The sequence below is a fragment of the Salvelinus namaycush genome, chromosome 37, assembly GCF_016432855.1.
Source record: "Salvelinus namaycush isolate Seneca chromosome 37, SaNama_1.0, whole genome shotgun sequence".
In the NCBI taxonomy this organism is placed as follows: Eukaryota; Metazoa; Chordata; class Actinopteri; order Salmoniformes; family Salmonidae; genus Salvelinus; species Salvelinus namaycush.
The window spans coordinates 7,054,296-7,074,044 of NC_052343.1; the positions used below are offsets into that span (position 1 = coordinate 7,054,296).

The 19,749-nt window shown below is 42.0% G+C and overlaps 1 protein-coding gene across 1 annotated transcript in view; it reads left to right on the plus strand.

Annotated features, from left to right (window-relative positions):
- Positions 1 to 19,749, plus strand: part of LOC120031587 (glutamate receptor ionotropic, kainate 3-like) — a 143,341-nt gene that overhangs the window by 82,589 nt on the left and 41,003 nt on the right. Inside the window, exons 6-10 of the mRNA XM_038977396.1 lie at positions 1,465 to 1,635; positions 2,643 to 2,786; positions 5,040 to 5,147; positions 9,365 to 9,478; positions 15,807 to 16,010. Coding sequence (XP_038833324.1) covers positions 1,465 to 1,635; positions 2,643 to 2,786; positions 5,040 to 5,147; positions 9,365 to 9,478; positions 15,807 to 16,010 — 741 coding nt within the window. The remainder of the gene's footprint in view (positions 1 to 1,464; positions 1,636 to 2,642; positions 2,787 to 5,039; positions 5,148 to 9,364; positions 9,479 to 15,806; positions 16,011 to 19,749) is intronic.

A 19,749-nucleotide genomic window follows, 5' to 3' on the forward strand; every position in this document is an offset into this window, starting at 1 on the left:
TGATATGGAGCATTCTGAAGGTACAGAATAGCACACATATAGCATTCTGTATGTGTGGTACTGTACTGGTACTGTGTGGTATTGACAACTGTAGTTTTCAGAATTTCAGAGTTTTCTCAGTCAAGTAACTGAATTCAAAGATGAATGCAACTCTCATAAATGTGGCACGTTTAGTTCGAATCCATTACCTGCTGGTATTTTATATGGTATTTTATACTTCGCAATGGTTGACATTGCCCTCAACAACTCACAATCTTCTAATGGCTGTTTGAATGTGTGCTTGAGTTACAAGATAATTTACATCGCAACTTCTTATCGGAACATTCTTTTTAAGGAACTTGTATGTTTCGCAATAAACCCGGTGCACATAACCTGAAGGAAATGGTTTCCCACAAATGGCATTTAGTACAACAGGGACTTTTTTTGATCCTCCATGGTAAAACATTTAGTGCCATATGAATCCTACTGCTTGTGGAGAGAAAAAAAGAAACATTTTCCGTATCTGGAGGCAAGCGGTCTTCAGCGTGTGTCTTACACGCTCCCGTTCCCCCAGCACTAACCCCACAGGGTGCTAATGAAATATCTATTATGTTCCTGCAAATGTCTTTTCCGAGGCCCCGTGGCACATTCCAACACGATATGTGTCGACATGTGACTTCACACTTGAGCCGGGATGGCTGCCCTAGAAATTACAGTTGCTCAGAGAAATCTGTGTTTGCTTATGGGTTGCGGAGGGACTGTAGCGGCTGCATTATTAATTGGATCCAGCAGATGAAGTGGTTCCCCTTTCAGGCGATGAATGTCGTCTGCCTCATTTACTCAGGGAATATTTAGGATAAGCCACAGCGGCAGAACACAAAGTAAAAGGTCATGCCTTCAGGTTTTACTTCTGCACAACAACCAGCTAACACAAACCTTAGAGACATAATAAAAGTATCAAAGCACAGTTTTACCTGGTCCCTCTGTATCATTGTAATTCGCATTTAAAGGGTTTTGTTTATACTTGCAGTTGGGGTTGTGTATAGTCATGAAGGTTCAGGTTGAATTACATTGGAGGAAGTCAATTTGTAATGCCATGTTAAGGGCAACCTTTCAACATGGTTTCCATCTAGTAGTTTAAGTGAACCTACCTACCATACCAAAATGCCTCTGTGAATGAGACTTAGTGAATGGTTTTAACCACACTGAGAGAGACTGACACCAAGCCTTGTGTTTGGTTTCATTGACTGAGGCACACACTACACTCGAAACACCAGACCCTTATCCTCCTGACGGCTCAAAGCTCAGTCCTTTATTTCACTTCAATATATCTCCCATTTACCACCCTCTCTATCCCCTCTTTTTATGGGAGCACAAAGCGGCTTCCCTAAAGGCCTCTCTAGCAGTAACAATGAGGCCCCAATCCCAGCCGTCTAAAGCTGAACAAGATCATCTACTCTTTGTTTCACCCCTCTCTTTCTGAAGGACCTCATGGCTATCGACCTGGAGCCCTACCGTTTCTGTGGCGTCAACATGACCGGCTTCCGCATCCTCAACGTGGACAACCCTCAGGTGGCGTCCATCGTTGAGAAGTGGTCCCAAGAGAGGCAGATACCTCCCAAGCCCGACTCGGGTCTCCTGGAGGGGATCATGACGGTATGCTTTTGGTCCTCTGTTGTGGAACTCTGAGGCTGATAGTATGCTAAAATCAGCATGGAAGACATCATATTGATATCTATATACCAGCCCTGCTCTCATAATTGTCTTTCACCAGCCCTGCTCTCAAAATTGTATGTCATTAACAACATTTCGGGAAGAACATGCATAGAACATTATATTCCAATCTGTCGTATTACCACTATATTACCACTTAGTAACAGTATTACTACTATCACTACTACTGCTATGTACCACCAATGATGCTAATAATAATGACAATGGTGATACTATTGGGTCCTATTATCATCATAATGTCAGATAAGAAGCGCGTGGAAGCAGGAGGGTCACAGTCTACTAAATTCTGAACTGTTTCATTCAATGTATTCAGGGGAGTTCATAATCATTCTCAAATCCCATCACAATGGTCTAAATCCAAATAATCGCAAATCCCATCCCTGATATTCCAATAAAGCCTCCTTTTACGCTCTAACTTAAAGAGCGAGCGTCGCTAATGGGAGATAAAGAGTTAAACATGCGCGTGGTATATTCAACATGAATATTATATTGCGGCAATCCCTCGTTGTTTGTTTATCTAGTGCTGAAATTTGACTGGGGTTCTGATACACCCACACGGTACTCTCACAGGTCTCATTATTTCTGTGTGGAGAAGGAGGGGTTTTATGGAAAGGAGCGCACTCGCTCCGTGTAGTATGCACTTTTAATTGCTCCCGGAACTCCGTATGAGATAGAATCTAGGTGATACAAACATCAAGGTAGGCTGCCTTTAATTTCGTTTTACTTGCCTGGAAAGCGTCATATCCATATTTACAAAAGGAGTTGAGCTCACTTTCTCGGGCATGCTATCTGGAAAATAAGACAAATCTGAGCGCTTTGATTTCCCTTTGTTAGCTTTTTCTCAAACACTTTTGCTGCTACTGGTGCTAAGGGAGTGGACTCCCCTTGTCCACAGCCGTCAGCTGAAATAATGTCCCCCTTTATTCCAGACAGATGCTGCTCTGACGTACGACGCGGTCCACATCGTGTCCGTCTCCTACCAGCACGCACCACAGATGACGGTCAACTCGCTGCAGTGCCACCGCCACAAGCCATGGAGGTTCGGCGGACGCTTTATGAACTTCATCAAGGAGGTGATGCTGAGCGTTTTGTTTTCATTTGATGTTGATGTTTGATCTTGTGTGCGGCGTCCATATTAGGAGATTGTGGATGCCATACTGTTGGTCTCTGAATCCATTTGACAAATGCAATTACATTTGGAGAGGAAAGAAACATTGTGTAATCATGGCACGTACATCTTACAGACAAAAGCAATGTTATCTGGATAAATCTCTTATTCATGAATAGTGTCTCAAAGTAATGAATTACTCAAAGCTGTGTTAATGTAATCTCTCCAGCTAAATTCCCTGTATTCATAACCTATTTACAGATGGCAAACTCACAGTGAGTTATTGTGCCCTATTTATACTGAAAAGGGAAACTGGTGCGCCCTTCTGTGCACTCTGTTTACAATAAGTGTACCAAACTTCACAAGGCCAGAGCCCGGAGTATAAGTGAGGGGAATGTGTTAGCTCCATAGCTCCATCAAGAGCTCCATCATTGCCAGGGGTAACAGACACCTCTCTGTGAGCGTGGAGAAAAAGGAGGAGGGCGGGCATATCAGTCGATCATAATGATGAGCAGTTATGTGGTTTTTTTCTCCCTTGTGTGGAATCAAGCGAAGGAGATGGTCTTTAACCTGTTAGGCTGGCTGGCCCGACACCGGTACACTTATGACAACATCCAGCTCAAGTGCAGGGCGCGAAATTCAAAAGATATTTTTTAAAAATATTTAACTTTCACACATTAACAAGTCCAATACAGCATATGAAAGGTACACATCTTGTGAATCAAGCCAACATGTCCGATTTTTAAAATGTTTTACAGGGAAGACAAAATATGTAAATCTATTAGCTAACCACGTTAGCAAAAGACACCACTTTTCTAACTCCATCAGTTTCTTACTCCATCACTAGCTATCACAAATTCGACCAAATAAAGAAATAAATAGCCACTAACCAAGAAAAAACTTCATCAGATGACAGTCTGATAACATATTTATTGTATAGCATATGTTTTGTTCGAAAAATTTGCATATTTCAGGTATAAATCATAGTTTACATTTCAGCTACAATCAGAAATTGCACCGAAAGCAGCCATAATATTTACAGACACCAACGTCAAATACCTAATTACTCATCATAAAACATTTCTGAAAAATACATAGTGTGCAGCAATTGAAAGACAGGCATCTTGTGATTCCAGACAATATTTCCGATTTATTAAATGTTTTACAGCGAAAACAAAATGTAGCGCTATATTAGCGTAGCCACAATAGCCAGAAACACTTGGGCGCCCACGACCAGTTCACATGCACGACAGATATATGAAATAACATCATAAATTGGGTCTTACTTTTGCTGATCTTTCATCAGAATGTTGAACAAGGTGTCCTTTGTCCAGATGAGTCGTTGTTTGGATTCAGAACGGCAAATTTCCCTCTTCATTTAGCATGGGCACTAGCCGAGTGGCACGGATCTCTCCAACGTAAAGTCAGAGAACGGAACACGGCAAAACTCCCGAAAAAATTTCAATAATCTGATTAAACTATATTGAAAAAACATACATTACGATGATATGGTCACATGTATCAAATAAAATCAGAGCCGGAGATAGTTGTCGTCCATAACGGCAGCAAAACAGAAGGCAATCCCACTTCCAAGTCGCGTGCTTCAGAGTACCGGAAGTGGACGGTCACGTCAAAGAAATAGCTTTTATTCCACCTCAGACCAAGATAAACACAAAATTTCTTCTCTCACATCATCTTGACACCCAGAGGAAGGCGTATGGAGTGTACGTAGACTCCTACGTGTCATGACCATGTATAGGCAGGAAGTTGAACAGAGCATATATTTCTGACATTCTACTTCCTGGTCAGGGAAAGTGCTGCCAAATGAGTTCTGTTTCACTCAGAGAAATAATTCAAACGGTTTTAGAAACTAGAGAGTGTTTTCTATCCAATAGTAATAATAATATGCATATTGTACGAGCAAGAATTGAGTACGAGGCCGTTTGAAATGGGCACGATTTCACTGGCTACTCAATACTTTCCCTTGCAGCCATAAGAAGTTTTAATTAACACTGTGGTCTGGGGGAAAATGTGTCTGAGGCGTTGGGACGTAAAATGTAATTAAAAAGGAAATTCAGCCGAGTGTGTGTTTGTGTTTGTTTGTGTGTGTGTGTGTGTATGTGTGCCTTTCCGCCATGGTGTTTGTTTTTACATGTGTACGTATTCACATGCTTTGATGAATGAGTGTTAATGTGTGGTCGTGTGTGTTTCTCTGCAGTCTCACTGGGAAGGCCTGACGGGGAGGCTGTCGTTCAACAGGACCAGTGGCCTCCGCACAGACTTTGACCTGGACATCATCAGCCTGAAAGAGGAGGGCCTGGAGAAGGTAACACACCTCATTCTGACCACAATGACTTCAACTATCAAACTAACCACACCTTAAAACTTCTTATGGCTGCAATCCCGTTAACGGGATGATATGACAACAGCCAGTGAAAGTGCAGGGCGCCAAATTCAAACAACAGAAATCTCATAATTAAAATTCCTCAAACATACATGTATCTTATACCATTTGAAAGGTAATCGTGTTGTTAATCCCACCAAAGTGTCCAATTTCAAATAGGCTTTACAGCGAAAGCACCACAAACGGTTATGTTAGGTCACCGCAAAATCACAGACAAACACAGTCATTTTCCCAGCCAAAGTCAGGAGTCACAAAAAGCACAAATAGAGATAAAATTAATCACTAACCTTTGATGATCTTCATCAGATGACACTCATAGAACTTTATGTTACACAATACATATATGTTTTGTTCGATAAAGTTCATATTTATATCCAAAAACCTCAGTTTACATTGGCGCCATGTTCAGAAATGCCTCCAGAATATCCGGAGAAATTGCAGAGAGCCACGTCAAATAACATAAATACTCATCATAAACTTTGATGAAAGATACATGTTTTACATAGAATTAAAGATACACTTGTTCTTAATGCAACCGCTGTGTCAGATTTCAAAAAGCTTTACGGCAAAAGCACAATATTCAATAATCTGAGAACAGCGTTCAGCCACAAAAGGAAGCCAAACAGTTACCCGCCAAATTGTGCAGTCAACAAAACTCATAAAAAGCATTATAAATCTTCACTTACCTTTGCTGATCTTCGTCGGAATGCACTCCCAGGACTCCCACTTCCACAAGAAATGTTCGTTTTGTTCGGTAATGTCCATCATTTATGTCCAAATAGCTATTTTTGTTAGCGTGTTTGGTAAACAAATCCAAAGTCAGGAAGCGCGTTCACTAAAAGCAGACGAAATGTCAAAAAGTTCTGTAACAGTCAGTTGAAACCTGTCAAACGATGTATTGAGTCAATCTTTAGAATGTTTTTAACATAAATCTTCAGTAACGTTCCAACCGGAGAATTACATTGACTTCAGATGTGCGATGGAACAGAGCTCCCTCTCATGTGAACGCGCATGGTCAGAGCATGGTCAGGTCATGATAGACTTGACTAATTCCTGTCTCCTTCGGCCCCACTTCACAGTAGAGGCATCAGACAAGGTTCTACAGACTGTTGACATCTAGTGGAAGCCGTAGGAAGTGTAAACTCATCCATATCCCACTGTGTATTCAATGGGGTCTTGGTTGAAAATCGACCAACCTCACAATTCCCACTTGCTGTTTGGATTTTCTCTCTGGTTTTTGCCTGCCATATGAGTTATGTTATACTCACAGACATCATTCAAACAGTTTTAGAAACTTCAGAGTTTTCCATCCAATACGAATAATAATATGTATATATTAGCAACTGGGACTGAGGAGCAGGCAGTTTACTATGGGCACCTTTCATCCAAGCTACTCAATACTGCCCCTGCAGCCATAAGAAGTTAAAGAAGTATAGTGTTATGTAATTGTTCAGGTTTTCACTTAGTCTGAGGACATAGCACATGAATGGAAATGTAAAATACATGCTTATTTTGTGTAAGATCACCCTGGTGATTACACAGGTTTACACAGGTTTATTTATACCCTCCACAATACACTATTCTCTCTTTCTCTCGTAGGACATAACATTTGTTTTGCATATCCCCTGTTAAATCGTCTAGACTGAAATCCATTCCAGTTTTCTTCTTTAATATGGAACGAATAATGCACAACGGTCTCCATTTGACAGTATCATTTACCTCCTAACAAGGAAGCCAATGGGCTGTTCAAACATAAGCAGAAGTTAATGGATCATAAAGCAAATTGGATGAGGGAAGACAAAGTGTTAATTGCAAGTCTCTAATGGTAATTCAAGTTGTTTCCCAAAATGCTGTTTGCTAATGAGGTATATCAACCTCACTGTTTTACCCACCAAAGGAAGTCAGAAGTTGGTAATGAAGAAGGAGAATATTTAACTTCCGGTGTTATTTTAAAAGGCAGAGTAGCACCCTGCGGACTATAACTGCTTTGTGGTGATATGGGTTTGTCATACGTTATGGAAGCATAAACTCGAGATAAGTGCCATTATGACTTCCTCAAGCGCTCCCGTATGGCAGAGCCTGTATGAGCCTGTATAATAGCTGGGACATGTCAGCTCAGAATATCACTGCAGCTCCAGGCTGGAACAACCACAATGTGCCAAACTATTTCCGTATCTCATTCTTCTGCTGTGCTGGGTCTACTGCTATGTTTGCACATCTCTGAGACTGACTCGTGTGCTAAAACTAGCATGAAAGACACAAAAATGATGTGTGGATAGCTGTATAGGCCTACTGTGTGTTTTTCTCCATCCCTGGTCTCAAGCATGTTACATATCCCACAATACTCAGTGGATATATCTGTGGAATCGGCTTTAGCTAACTGTTCGAGACTTTTTGGCCTAATCTGCCCTAATTGAATTTTAGCCCGAGTTTGAGCTCATACTGGAATTAGGAGAGGTTTCCAGTCAGAGTGGAAAATTCAATGACATGAATATAAAAAAGGGAAGAAAAAAAGGCAGAAAGCTCTCTTCTCCCTGTAGTTGCACCTGTAAATAACTGTTGAATCGCTTCATTGGCTATGCACATTTAATGAATTGAGTTAATTGGACACAATTAGTAAGATTTTGCTGGCATGCAGAGTGGAAGACATTGATATTTTTTTTAAAGCAGCTCTTCTCTTCAGTTGCCTAGTCCTTTTTGGGGGGGGCTGTTTCACACAAGCTGTAACTAATATGCTTTTTAAATTCGAGCATACGCTCCTCAGTGGACCAGACAGAAGGACGTTATCAGGTGTTTTTCACACTGGCTGCGATGCAGCGTGTTTGTGTACCTTTAAACGGATCCACCTCGAGTGCCAGCCAGCCCTGTGAATATTAAATGGCACTTTGGTAGTGACGCAGAAGGAGAAAGAGAGGAGGATGGCGAGGAGGAGAGTAGGGAAAGCGAGTGACTGCGAAGTCGACATGCAAAATTAGGTCGTTACCGACAGCCTACAGGACTGACTATTTTATGGTAATGATATGTTCCAGAGTCGTCACAACAGTATGGAAGGAGCTTTTATGCCCGGAAGGCGCTACTCGAGTGCAACCCCTTTTTATTTGCTCGGATCTTTTTGTATTTATCTTAGTGAGATTACTCAGAGCAGAACTTCTCTGCCAACATTATCAAGCTTTTATATTTCCATTTCCGACAACCCCGTGCTGGGCTTTCTTTTCAAAATGAATTGTAGGATTTGTGTTTTGCTACGTTCCTAAGGGCACAAAACTGCAAAGACACCAGACCTGAAATAACCATATGATAATCACGCTAGGATGCTTATCTAGTTTGCAATATTTTATGCTCTGGTTTCTGTATGTGTTTTAATAAGCAGCGAAAGGAGAAGATTTGGAAGTCTAAATGGAAGTCATTGATCAAGATATTACATTTGATTGCTCTCCCACTTTTTCTCCACGTTGCTCACACACATACTACACAGAAACGAACAACCTATCCTCTTTTTCTGCATTCAGAAAAGTGCTCCAATTACCTATTGTGTGTCTGTTATCAGAGAAGCGTTGCAAGTGGAAAGAATGTTTGTTGTAGGAGTTCGACAAGGCTGTGCTCTCTCTTCATTTCAACAATTCATAAGCTATGATATTCACAAGGTATTGGTATTTTTAGAACAAGGCCAACAGAGGGGGTGACAGGTGACAGTTTGGAGAATCTGACATCTTTTGATACTGAAAAGTTGCAGAAGACAGCACAATGTTTTCGTTCTAATCTTAGAGACCACTACTGAATTATATTGTTTAAATTCGATTACGTTTGAGACAAAATTCACATTTTTGCATGTTATTTATGTTCCAAACCATAACACCAGGATGAAGTGAAACATAGCATCATAATTTCATCATTCCCAACAGAACGATTTGATTTCTTAGACTTCTCTCCTACAATGTCAATTCATTTAGAGCCTGCCTCCACATCCCACCACTTACTCTTTGCACAAACTCCCCCAATAACCTCATGGCGTATAGTTCGTCCAGAGGTGACACAGCCAATCAGCTAATGGAAATGTGTCCCGGTGGGCACTAATGCAGCAAGGTGAGCTTGTGGTAAGTAGAGAGGTAAAGTCGAACACGCTTTTCATCTTCCCGCAGGTGGGGAAGTGGAGTTCGTCCGGAGGTCTCAACATCACTGAGGTCCCCAAGCGGAAAGGGTTGAACATCACAGACTCGCTGGCCAACCGTTCCCTGGTCATCACCACCATCCTGGTAGGTCAGCTGACTTTGATCAGCCCTTCGTGAAAGTCTCTCTCTCTCTCTCTCTCTCTCTCTCTCTCTCTCTCTAAGCTACTCAAAACATTTCCTTAGGGGATGGTACTTTATATATCAGTGTCTTATCATTCAATCTTTTACAGGGATTGGCTGAGAAACCAATTTTCCCTTGCGAGTTACAGTGGCTGCGAAAGTATTCACCCCCCTTGGCATTTTTCCTATTTTGTTGACTTACACCTGGAATTAAAATAGATTTTTGGGGGGGATTGTATAATTTGATTTACACAACATGCCTACCACTTTGAAGATGCAAAATATTTTTGGGGGTGAAACAAACAAGAAGTAAGACGAAAAAACTGAAAACTTAAGCGTGCATAACTAATCACCCCCCCAAAGTCAATACTTTGTAGAGCCACCTTTTGCAGCAATTACAGCTGAAAGTCTCTTGGGGTATGTCTATATAAGCTTGGCTCATCAAGCCACTGGGATTTCTGCCCATTATTCAAGGCAAAACTGCTCCAGCTCCTTCAAAATGGATGAGTTCCTCTGGTGTACAGAAATCTTTAAGTCACACCACAGATTCTCAATTGGATTGAGGTCTGGGCTTTGACTAGGCCATTCCAAGACATTTAAATGTTTCCCGTTAAACCACTTTGGAGTGTTGCTTTAGCACTATGCTTAGGCCATTGTCCTGCTGGAAGGTGAACCTCTGCCCAAGTCTCAAATCTCTGGAAAACTGAAACAGGTTTCCCTCAATAATTTCCCTGTTTTTAGAGCCATCCATCATTCCTTCAATTCTGACCAGTTTCCCAGTCCCTGCCGATAAAAAACACCCCCACAGCATGATACTGCCACCACCATGCTTCACTGTGGGGATGGTATTTTTGGAGGTGATGAGAGGTGTTTGGGTTTGCGGAAGACATAGCGTTTTCCTAGATTTTTTCCTTGATGACCAGAGTACCTTCTTCCATATGTTTGGGGAGTCTCACACATGCCTTTTGGTGAACACCAAACGTGTTTGCTTATATTTTTCTTAAAGCAATGTCTTTTTTCTGGCCACCCTTCCGTAAAGCCCAGCACTGTGGAGTGTACGGTTTAAAGTGGTCCTATGGACAGATACTCCAATCTCTGCTGTGGAGCTTTGCAGCTCCTTCAGGGTTATCTTTGGTCTCCCTCTCAGCCGTCTCTTGGCAGGTTTGTTGTTGTGCCATATTCTTTCCATTTTTTGCTTGCTTGGTGGTGCCTCTTGCTTGGTGGTGTTTCAGAACAGGTGTATATATACTGAGATCATGTGACAGATCATGGGACACTTAGATTGCACCCAGGTGGACTTCATTTAACTAATTGTGTAATTTCTGAAGGTAATTGGATGCACCAGAGTTTATTAAGGGGCTTCATAGCAAAGGGGGTGAATACATATGCACACACCACTTTTCCGTTTTACATTTTTTTGAATTTGTTAAACAAAGTAATTTTTTTCATTTCACTTCACCAATTTGAACTATTTTGTGTATGTCCATTACATGAAATCCAAATAAAAATCCATTTAAATTCCAGGTTGTAATGTTGTAACAAAATAGGAAAAACGCCAAGGGGGATGAACACTTTTACAAGGCACTGTATGTATAATTTACATTTGGAAAAATAACATCTCCTTTAAACAAAGTCCATGTTAGAAGGTTGAAAAAAACATGGTTGGCATTGAGGCCCTCTCCGCTACCACCTCTCAGACCGGGAAATGGGAGATATCTGCCAAATGAATCACAGTGAATTAATTGAACACCACCTTGAATTTACCTCGCCATTCTGAATCCAACTTGGATTGTCAAAGGATGTAGTGTCGATCATCATTATGTCACATTAAGATCACCATGAGGATGTGAGGCACTTGCAGTGCAAGGTGCCCATAGAGAACAAGACAGGGAGCCACAATGGACCAGTCTATAAAATATCCACTAATTACATGTTAGGAAATAAACAGGTGTTCTCTCCCACCAGCTTTCCACATTCATTTGCAAATCGTCTATTGTGTATATATAAGCCTGTGAACTGGGAGGTTAGAGGGTCTTTGTGGAGCTATCACCGAGGTGCTGACAATGAACATCCCCACGAGCTTATTCTGGACGGACACACAAGTTATCAACAATGATAAACACTCTCATTAAGTCTGGATTGGAGCGCAAGGCTGTAATTATGACCGAGTGAGGTTTAGAAGAGATATAATCAGTGCCTTCTGGTGCCAACCATGGGGAGTAGCAACTTCAATCACAAAGACAAGAAATAGAACCATAAAACAGGTGGTGTTTAAAGCTGCAGCCAAAAATATATACACAAAATAATATGATTTAGGGTCAGTTTCTTTGAGCCAGATTAAGCCTATTCATGGACTAAAAAACATTTCCAATGGAAATTCCCCATTGGACATGGTTTTCAAACCAGGAGTAGGGTTTAGGTCCAAACCAGCCACTTGCATGGATTACCTGCATCTTTTGATAGTGTGTGATGGTTTAGGAGTATTTTAGGAATCAACACTTTTAGATTGTGAAAGCACGTTGAGAATAGAGCATCAGCAGCACTAATATCAGTGTCTGTGTTTTTGATCCATTCTGAGCTTAATGACATTGCATCAAACTGATCTCAGCGATCCGCGAATAAGACGTCTGACAGTTTTATGGCGATATCTTCTCGCATTCTACGAAGAGATTAAGATATTTAATGCGTTTCCCAGCTCTCACATTAATTGTTTTCACTCCATTGCCTGTAACTGTGTCTGCATATCTCCTTCCCCGTTCTCTTATGTACACCCATGCTGCGCTAGAGAGTATGAAACTGGTTTAAACACTTTGATTTGAGTCCAAACCTTGGGGAATTTAAAGAGTTGGGAAGGCTAGAAACAGATGGTAATGACTTTTTTCTTTCCCCCTGATCACGCAAACTTTTTGATCAAGATAATTGGACAACTTGAACAAAGTTCTCCACTAAGCTCTTGCTTTCTATCTAAATGCATTATAATCAAGTATTCCTTGGTTATCATTTATTCAAAGGTAACGTCCTAATTGCAAACGGCCAGCTAGCTACATATTAGGATTGCAACCAATGATTTACTTTACATTTATTTGTCTGTCCCTGAGATGGTATTTTGGGTGTAGAAAGGACATCTGTTAAGTGTCAGACTAGGATGTGTTAAACCTGTTAGACGTGTTTTGATTCTTCCACCAAGACATACCCACCAAGGCATTTACCATCAAGGCAACATGATTTGAAACAACAGTGATTTCCATATTTTGTCACAGCATTATTATAATATACACTAATGTTCAAAAGTTTGGGATCACTTAGAAATGTCTTTGTTGTTGAAAGAAAAGCACATTTTTTGTCCATTAAAATAACATCAAATTGATCAGAAATACAGTGTAGACATTGTTAATGTTGTAAATTACTATTTAGTGATGGTTGCTGATAATGGGCCTCTGTACTCCTATGTAGATATTCCATAAAAAATCTGCCGTTTCCAGCTACAATAGTCATGAACAACATCTACACTGTATTTCCGATCAATTTGATGTTATTTTAATGGACAAAAAATGTGCATTTCTTTCAAAAACAAAGACATTTCTAAGTGACCCCAAACTTTTAAAGAGGAGTGTACATCACACCCTTTGCCACCATAAGCATAGCTAACGTCACCCTGTGAAGCACGTGTTTTTCCGACCGAGTGGTAAACCGTGTTATGACTGGTTATTTCCTCCTCTTTAACGGCTTTTCTAGCAGCTTTGTGTCACACAAAGACGTGGCCGATGGGAATACAAAAGCAGAGGTCACCTTCACTGGGGAATCAATTACTCTGCTTATGAACAGACTTCATGAATTGTGTGTCTGGCCATCGGAAGCAATAAATAAATAGCCCATGAGGAAGTGGACCACCATGTCTTTAAAAAATGCACAGTAGGATATGTATGGGCCCTATTTTGCAGACAGATAGTGGGAGACGCTAAATAAAGGGAAATATCGAGCCATCCGCCATCCTTTCTTTGAGAGTTTAGCCATTGTTCATGCAGGCAATAGGCATCACCTTGGTTACTCTGAGACCAGTGACGATGGAGACAACATTTACATTTAAGTCATTTAGCAGACGCTCTTATCCAGAGCGACTTACAAATTGGAAAGTTCATACATATTCATCCTGGTCCCCCCGTGGGAATTGAACCCTGGTCCCCCCGTGGGAATTGAACCCACAACCCTGGCGTTGCAAGCGCCATGCTCTACCAACTGAGCCACACGGGACAACATTTCAGGCATGTTTCATTTCATTGAAGCATTCTGTTCCTAATCAAGCTTTTATTCAACCTGATATTATGAGGAGCCAGGGAGAATTTTACAGGGCAGTAAAGACCGCTGGCTCTCTGACCATAAACTGCATCGCACTGTACTATACAATGTCTACAAGGGGCAGTGGACAGGGATGTGGGAGGGGGAACGGCCACGGAAGTTTAGCTGGCTGCAGAGACTATTTTAGAGTGCCTAGATTCACCATCTATTGTAAATCAACGAGACTTCCTATTGCATGCTGTACATTTCTCTGATTGCACAGCATAGCCGTCACTTAAATCAGTTAGATTTTCCTGTCGACACACAGTGCATTCGGGAAGTATTCAGACCCCTTCACTTTTTTCACATTTTGTTACGTTACAGCCATATTCTATAATGAATGTAATGTTTTTTCCCCTCATCAATCTAAACACAATACCCCATAATGACAGAGCAAAAACATATTTATTTTTTTAGCAATAAAAAGCTGAAATGTGACATTTGCATAAGTATTCAGACCCTTTATTCAGTACTTTGTTGAATCACCTTTGGCAGTGACTACAGCCTTGAGTCTTCTTGGGTATGATGCTACAAGCTTGGCACACCTGTATTTGGAGAGTTTCTCCCATTCTTCTCTGCAGATTCTCTCAAGCTCTTTCAGGTTGGATGGGAGCATCGCTGCACAGCTATTTTCAGGTCTCTCTAGAAATGTTTGATCGGGTTCAAGTCTGGGCTCTGGCTGAGCCACTCAAGGACATTCAGAGACTTGTCCCGAAGCCACTCCTGTGTTGTCTTGGCTGTGTGCTTAGGGTCGCCCCCGTCTGAACCTTCGCCCCAGTCTGAGGTCTTGAGCGATCTGGAGCAGGTTTTCATCAAGGATCTCTCTGTACTTTGCTCTTTCCCTCAAGCCTGACTAGTCTCCCAGTCCATGCCGCTGAAAAGCGTCCCCACAGCATGATGCTGCCACCACCATGCTTCACTGTAGGGATGGTGCCAGGTTTCCTCCAGACGTAACACTTGGCATTCATGCCAAAGAGTTCAATCTTGGCTTCATCAGACCAGAGAATCTTGTTTCTCATGGTCTGAGAGTCATGTGCTGTCATGTGCCTTTTACTGAGGAGTGGCTTCCGTCTGGCCACTCTACCACAAAGGCCTGATTGGTGGAGTGCTGCAAAAATGGTTGTCCTCCTGGAAGATTCTCCCATCTCCACAGAACTCTGGGGCTCCTTCAGAGTGACCATCGGGTTGTTGGTTACCTCCCTGACCAAGGCCCTTCTCCCCTGATTGCTCAGCTCTAGGAATCTTGCTGCATCCAGACTTCTTCCATTTAAGAATGATGGAGGCCACTGTGTTCGTAGGGACCTTCAATGCTGCAGACATTCTTTCGTGTTCGTCCCCAGATCTGTGCCTCGACACAATCCTGTCTCGGGAACTACAGACAATTCCTTCGACCTCATGGCTTAGTTTTTGCTTTGACATGCACTGTCAACTGTGGGATCTTATAAAGACAGGTGTGTGCCTTTCCAAATCATGTCCAATCAATTGAATTTACCACAGGTGGACTCCAATTCAAGTTGTAAAAACATCTCAAGGATGATTAATGGAAACAGGATGTACCCGAGCTCAATTTCGTGTCTCATAGCAAAGGGTCTGAATACTTTTGTAAATAGGGTATTCATTTTCAATAATAAAACAATCTGCTTTTGCTTTGTCATGATGGGGTATTGTGTGTAGATTGAGGAGGGAAAGTATTTATTTAATCCATTTTAGTATAAGCCTGTAACGTAACAAAATGTGGAAAAAGTAAAAGTGGAAAAACCATTGCACTCGTCCATATTTAAACATAGAGTGTAGCTAACCAGACATTGGACCGGAGTCTCCCTGTCATTCCCTGTTAGACAGAACAACGACTTATCAGCTCAGATCACTTTGCCTCAATTAAGTGCGTGTGCCGAAGAACAAATGGAAAAAGCTGACCTCAGCGCTGGTTTCCATTAGATTTTTTGTGTCTGTGCAGGAGGAACCATATGTCATGCTTAAGAAGTCTGACAAGGCGCTGGTTGGCAATGACCGTTTCGAGGGATTCTGTATCGACCTGCTCAAGGAGCTGGCCAGCATCCTGGGCTTCACCTACGAGATCCGCCTGGTGCCTGATGGGAAGTACGGATCGCAGGACGACAAGGGCCAGTGGAACGGCATGATCAAGGAGCTGATGGAACACGTGAGTTGGACTACCAGTTACCTTCTGACTGTTACTATTACTGTCTTACTATTGCTTATAACTAGTGCTCAACATTGTAAATTATTAGATGTTTTGACTACAGATTCAATAATTCAGTTCTGAGACAAACCCGTTTCAAATAATGTGTCTTTTTTGTTGGAACCCTGTTTTTATCTGTTAGGATCTGATTTGAAACTTATCACAATCAAACTTAATGTGTGTTTTTTTTTTACAACAAATATAAAGATTTAAGACATACTAGGAAGAGTAAAAGTATAGCAATATATTGAAGTTGGTTTTGAAAGCATCAAATGAAAGCATCAAAGGCTGTTAAAATATAGCTGACATTGACAACGCGGACAGTGCCCCGCTGGCATTTTGAGGGTGTCCCTCCCCATCGCCCTCTCCCTGTCCTCAGACCCCCTGGTCAACGATGTGCTCGGCTGGAAAAGTTGTAATAGCTTAAGTGGCATTTAGAGAAGGGAGAGGGTGGGCGTCGGACGGTTCGAGTCAATGGCTAGGTGCAGAAAGGGTTAGGAAAGGTGGGCTTGCGCTGCAGCACTTAATCTCTACCTTAGCCAGATCCAGCTTTTATCAGATCCAGGTTGATATCAGTAACCTTGAGGGGGAACTAAGAGATTAAGGCAGGAAAATGTTGCTTATAGAAATACAAGCTTTCTTCATAATGAACAGTAAACATAGGCTACACATGTACATATGTTATTGTTTCTTACTCTTTTTTCTATTATTATTGTATTCTGCATTGTTGAAAGGACTTGTAAGTAAGCATTTCACTGTTAGTCTACACATGTTGTTTACGAAGCATGTGACAGTAAAAGTTTATTTCATTTGATTTGACAGTTGAATGTTACCAATAGCCACTATCTAGACAGTAGCCTGAATATACACACTGATTTCATTCTTTCACTTTTGTTTTAAGGGAAACAATCAAATCAAATGTTATTTGTCACATGCGCCGAATACAACAGGTGTAGACCTTACAGTGAATGCTTACTTACAAGCCCTTAACCAACAATGCAATTTTAAGAAAATACACCAAAAAAAATGTAAGAGATAAGAAAAACAAATAATTTAAGAGCAGCAGTAAATAACAATAGGGGGCTATATACAGGGGTACTGGTTCAGGGTCAATGTGTCAACGTGCGGGGGCACCGGTGTCGAGGTAGTTGAGGTAATTATGTACATGCAGGTAGGGTTATTAAAATGGCTATGCATAGATGATAACAGAGAGTAGTAGTAGCGTAGGGTGGGGCGGGCGGGGGGTGCAAATAGTCAGGGTAGCCATTTGATTAGCTGTTTAGGAGTCATATGGCTTGGGGGTAGAAGCTGTTTAGAAGCCTCTTGGACCTAGACTTGGCGCTCCGGTACCGCTTGCTGTGCAGTAGCAGAGAAAACAGTATGACTAGGGTGGCTGGAGTCTTTGACCATTTTTAGGGCCTTGCTCTGACACCGCCTAGTATAGAGGTCCTGGATGGCAGGAAGCTTGTCCCCAGTGATGTACAGGGCCGTACGCACTACTCTCTGTAGTGTCTTGCGGTCAAAGGCCGAGCAGTTGTCATACCAGGCAGTGATGCAACCAGTCAGGATGCTCTCGATGGTGCAGCTGTAGAACCTTTTGAGGATCTGAGGACCCATGACAAATCTTTTCTCCTGAGGGGGAATAGGTTTTGTTGTGCCCTCTTCACGACTGTCTTGGTGTGCTTGGACCATGTTAGTTTGTTGGTGATGTGATCGCCAAGGAACTTGAAGCTCTCAACCTGCTCCACTACAGCCCCGTCGATGAGAATGGAGGTGTGCTCGATCCTCCTTTTCCTGTAGTCCACAATCATCTCCTTTGTCTTCATAACATTGAGGGAGAGGTTGTTGTCCTTGCACCACACTGTCAGGTCTCTGACCTCCTCCCTATAGGCTGTCTCATCGTTGTTGGTGAACAGGCCTACCACTGTCATCAGCAAACTTAATGATGGAGTTGGAGTTGTGCCTGGCCGTGCAGTCATGAGTGAACAGGGAGTACAGGAGGGGACTGAGCACGCACCCCTGAGGGGCCCCGTGTTGAGGATCAGCGTGGCGGATGTGTTGTTACCTACCCTTACCACCCGGAGGCGGCCTGTCAGGAAGTCTAGGATCCAGTTGCAGAGGGAGGTGTTTAGTCCCAGGGTCCTTAGCTTAGTGATGAGCTTTGAGGGCACTATGGTGTTGAACGCTGAGCTGTAGTCAATGAATAGTATTCTCACATAGGTGTTCCTTTTGTCCAGGTGGGAAAGGGCAGTTTGGAGTGCGATAGAGATTGCATCATCTGTGGATCTGTTGGTGCGGTATGCAAATTGGAGTGGGTCTAGGGTTTCTGGGATGATGGTGTTGATGTGAGCCATGAGCAGCCTTTCAAAGCATTTCATGGCTACAGACGTGAGTGCTACGGGTCAGTAGTCATTTAGGCAGGTTACCTTAGTGTTCTTGGGCACAGGAACTATGGTGGTCTGCTTGAAACATGTTGGTATTACAGACTCAGACAGGGAGAGGTTGAAAATGTCAGTGAAGACACATTGGTCAGCGTATGCTCGGAATACACTTCCTGGTAATCCGTCTGGCCCAGCGGCCTTGTGAATGTTGACCTGTTTAAAGGTCTTACTCACATCGGCTGTGGAAAGCGTGATCACACAGTGTGATTCAGTGTGATTCAGTCAGGTTTCAAAGCTATCTAGACAGTAGAGAACATTTGAAAACAACAAAGCAAGTTTCAGAGCACCTGTATCTATTTCTCCATTCATATATCCCATGCTGTGAAATGTACTTTGTACTGTACTCAGTGCACTCCAACACATTTGCCCCCTATAGTGTATTATGGGCAACATATAACAACGTACAATGCAGATGAATTCAAGCCCTGTGGTCCTCCATGTTTTGATTTATGGTTTGAGTTCATTCTCAGCAGTTCCTCACAGTTAAATAGTTGGCTGAAGAGGTCTCAGTAATTCCTAAACACTTATCTTGGCTTGGGTAGAACTGAGCATGCTACCTGATGTTTTCTACAGTTCTACTGTATTTGGGTCTATTGCTTCCAAGAGAGTAATATCAGCTGATAGTAGAGGAATCAAGAACACCAATGTTCCATTCAGATATTACGTACTATTATCCGCATCACGGTTGTAGAATACAGTAATATATGACTAGGTTTTGATCTAGTATGTTCCTTACACAGTATGTAAAGGGTAAGTGTGCTATAGACTGCCTCCTTGTGCTACTGCTCTTTGTTTGAATGGCCTACACTGTATCAACACTGCTATATGGATTTATTTAGCTGGTTCTATTTTGTGGCTCAGAGCTTTTCTTCCTCCTGTCTATACTGATAAGCTGATCTTGAAACAGCAGACCTGAAATGTAAACTTTGGAGCCAGCTCAAGAGAACTGTCCTGGGATTGCCATGAGAAGCTTGGATGGATATTGGTTTCCATACAAGTAAACCAACAACACCAACAACAATATCATTCATATAGTCATAATTCCATTCCTTTACTTTAGATTTGTGTGTATTGTGCATATTGTTGTGAAATTGTTAGATATTACCTGTTAGATATTAATGCACTGTTGGGGCAAGAAACACAAGCATTTCGCTACACCCGCAATAACATCTGCTAAACACGTGTATGTGACCAATAACATTTGATTTGACAACCTTATCCCAGGGATTGGTATCATGGCTGTGGTGCTGCATTCTGTT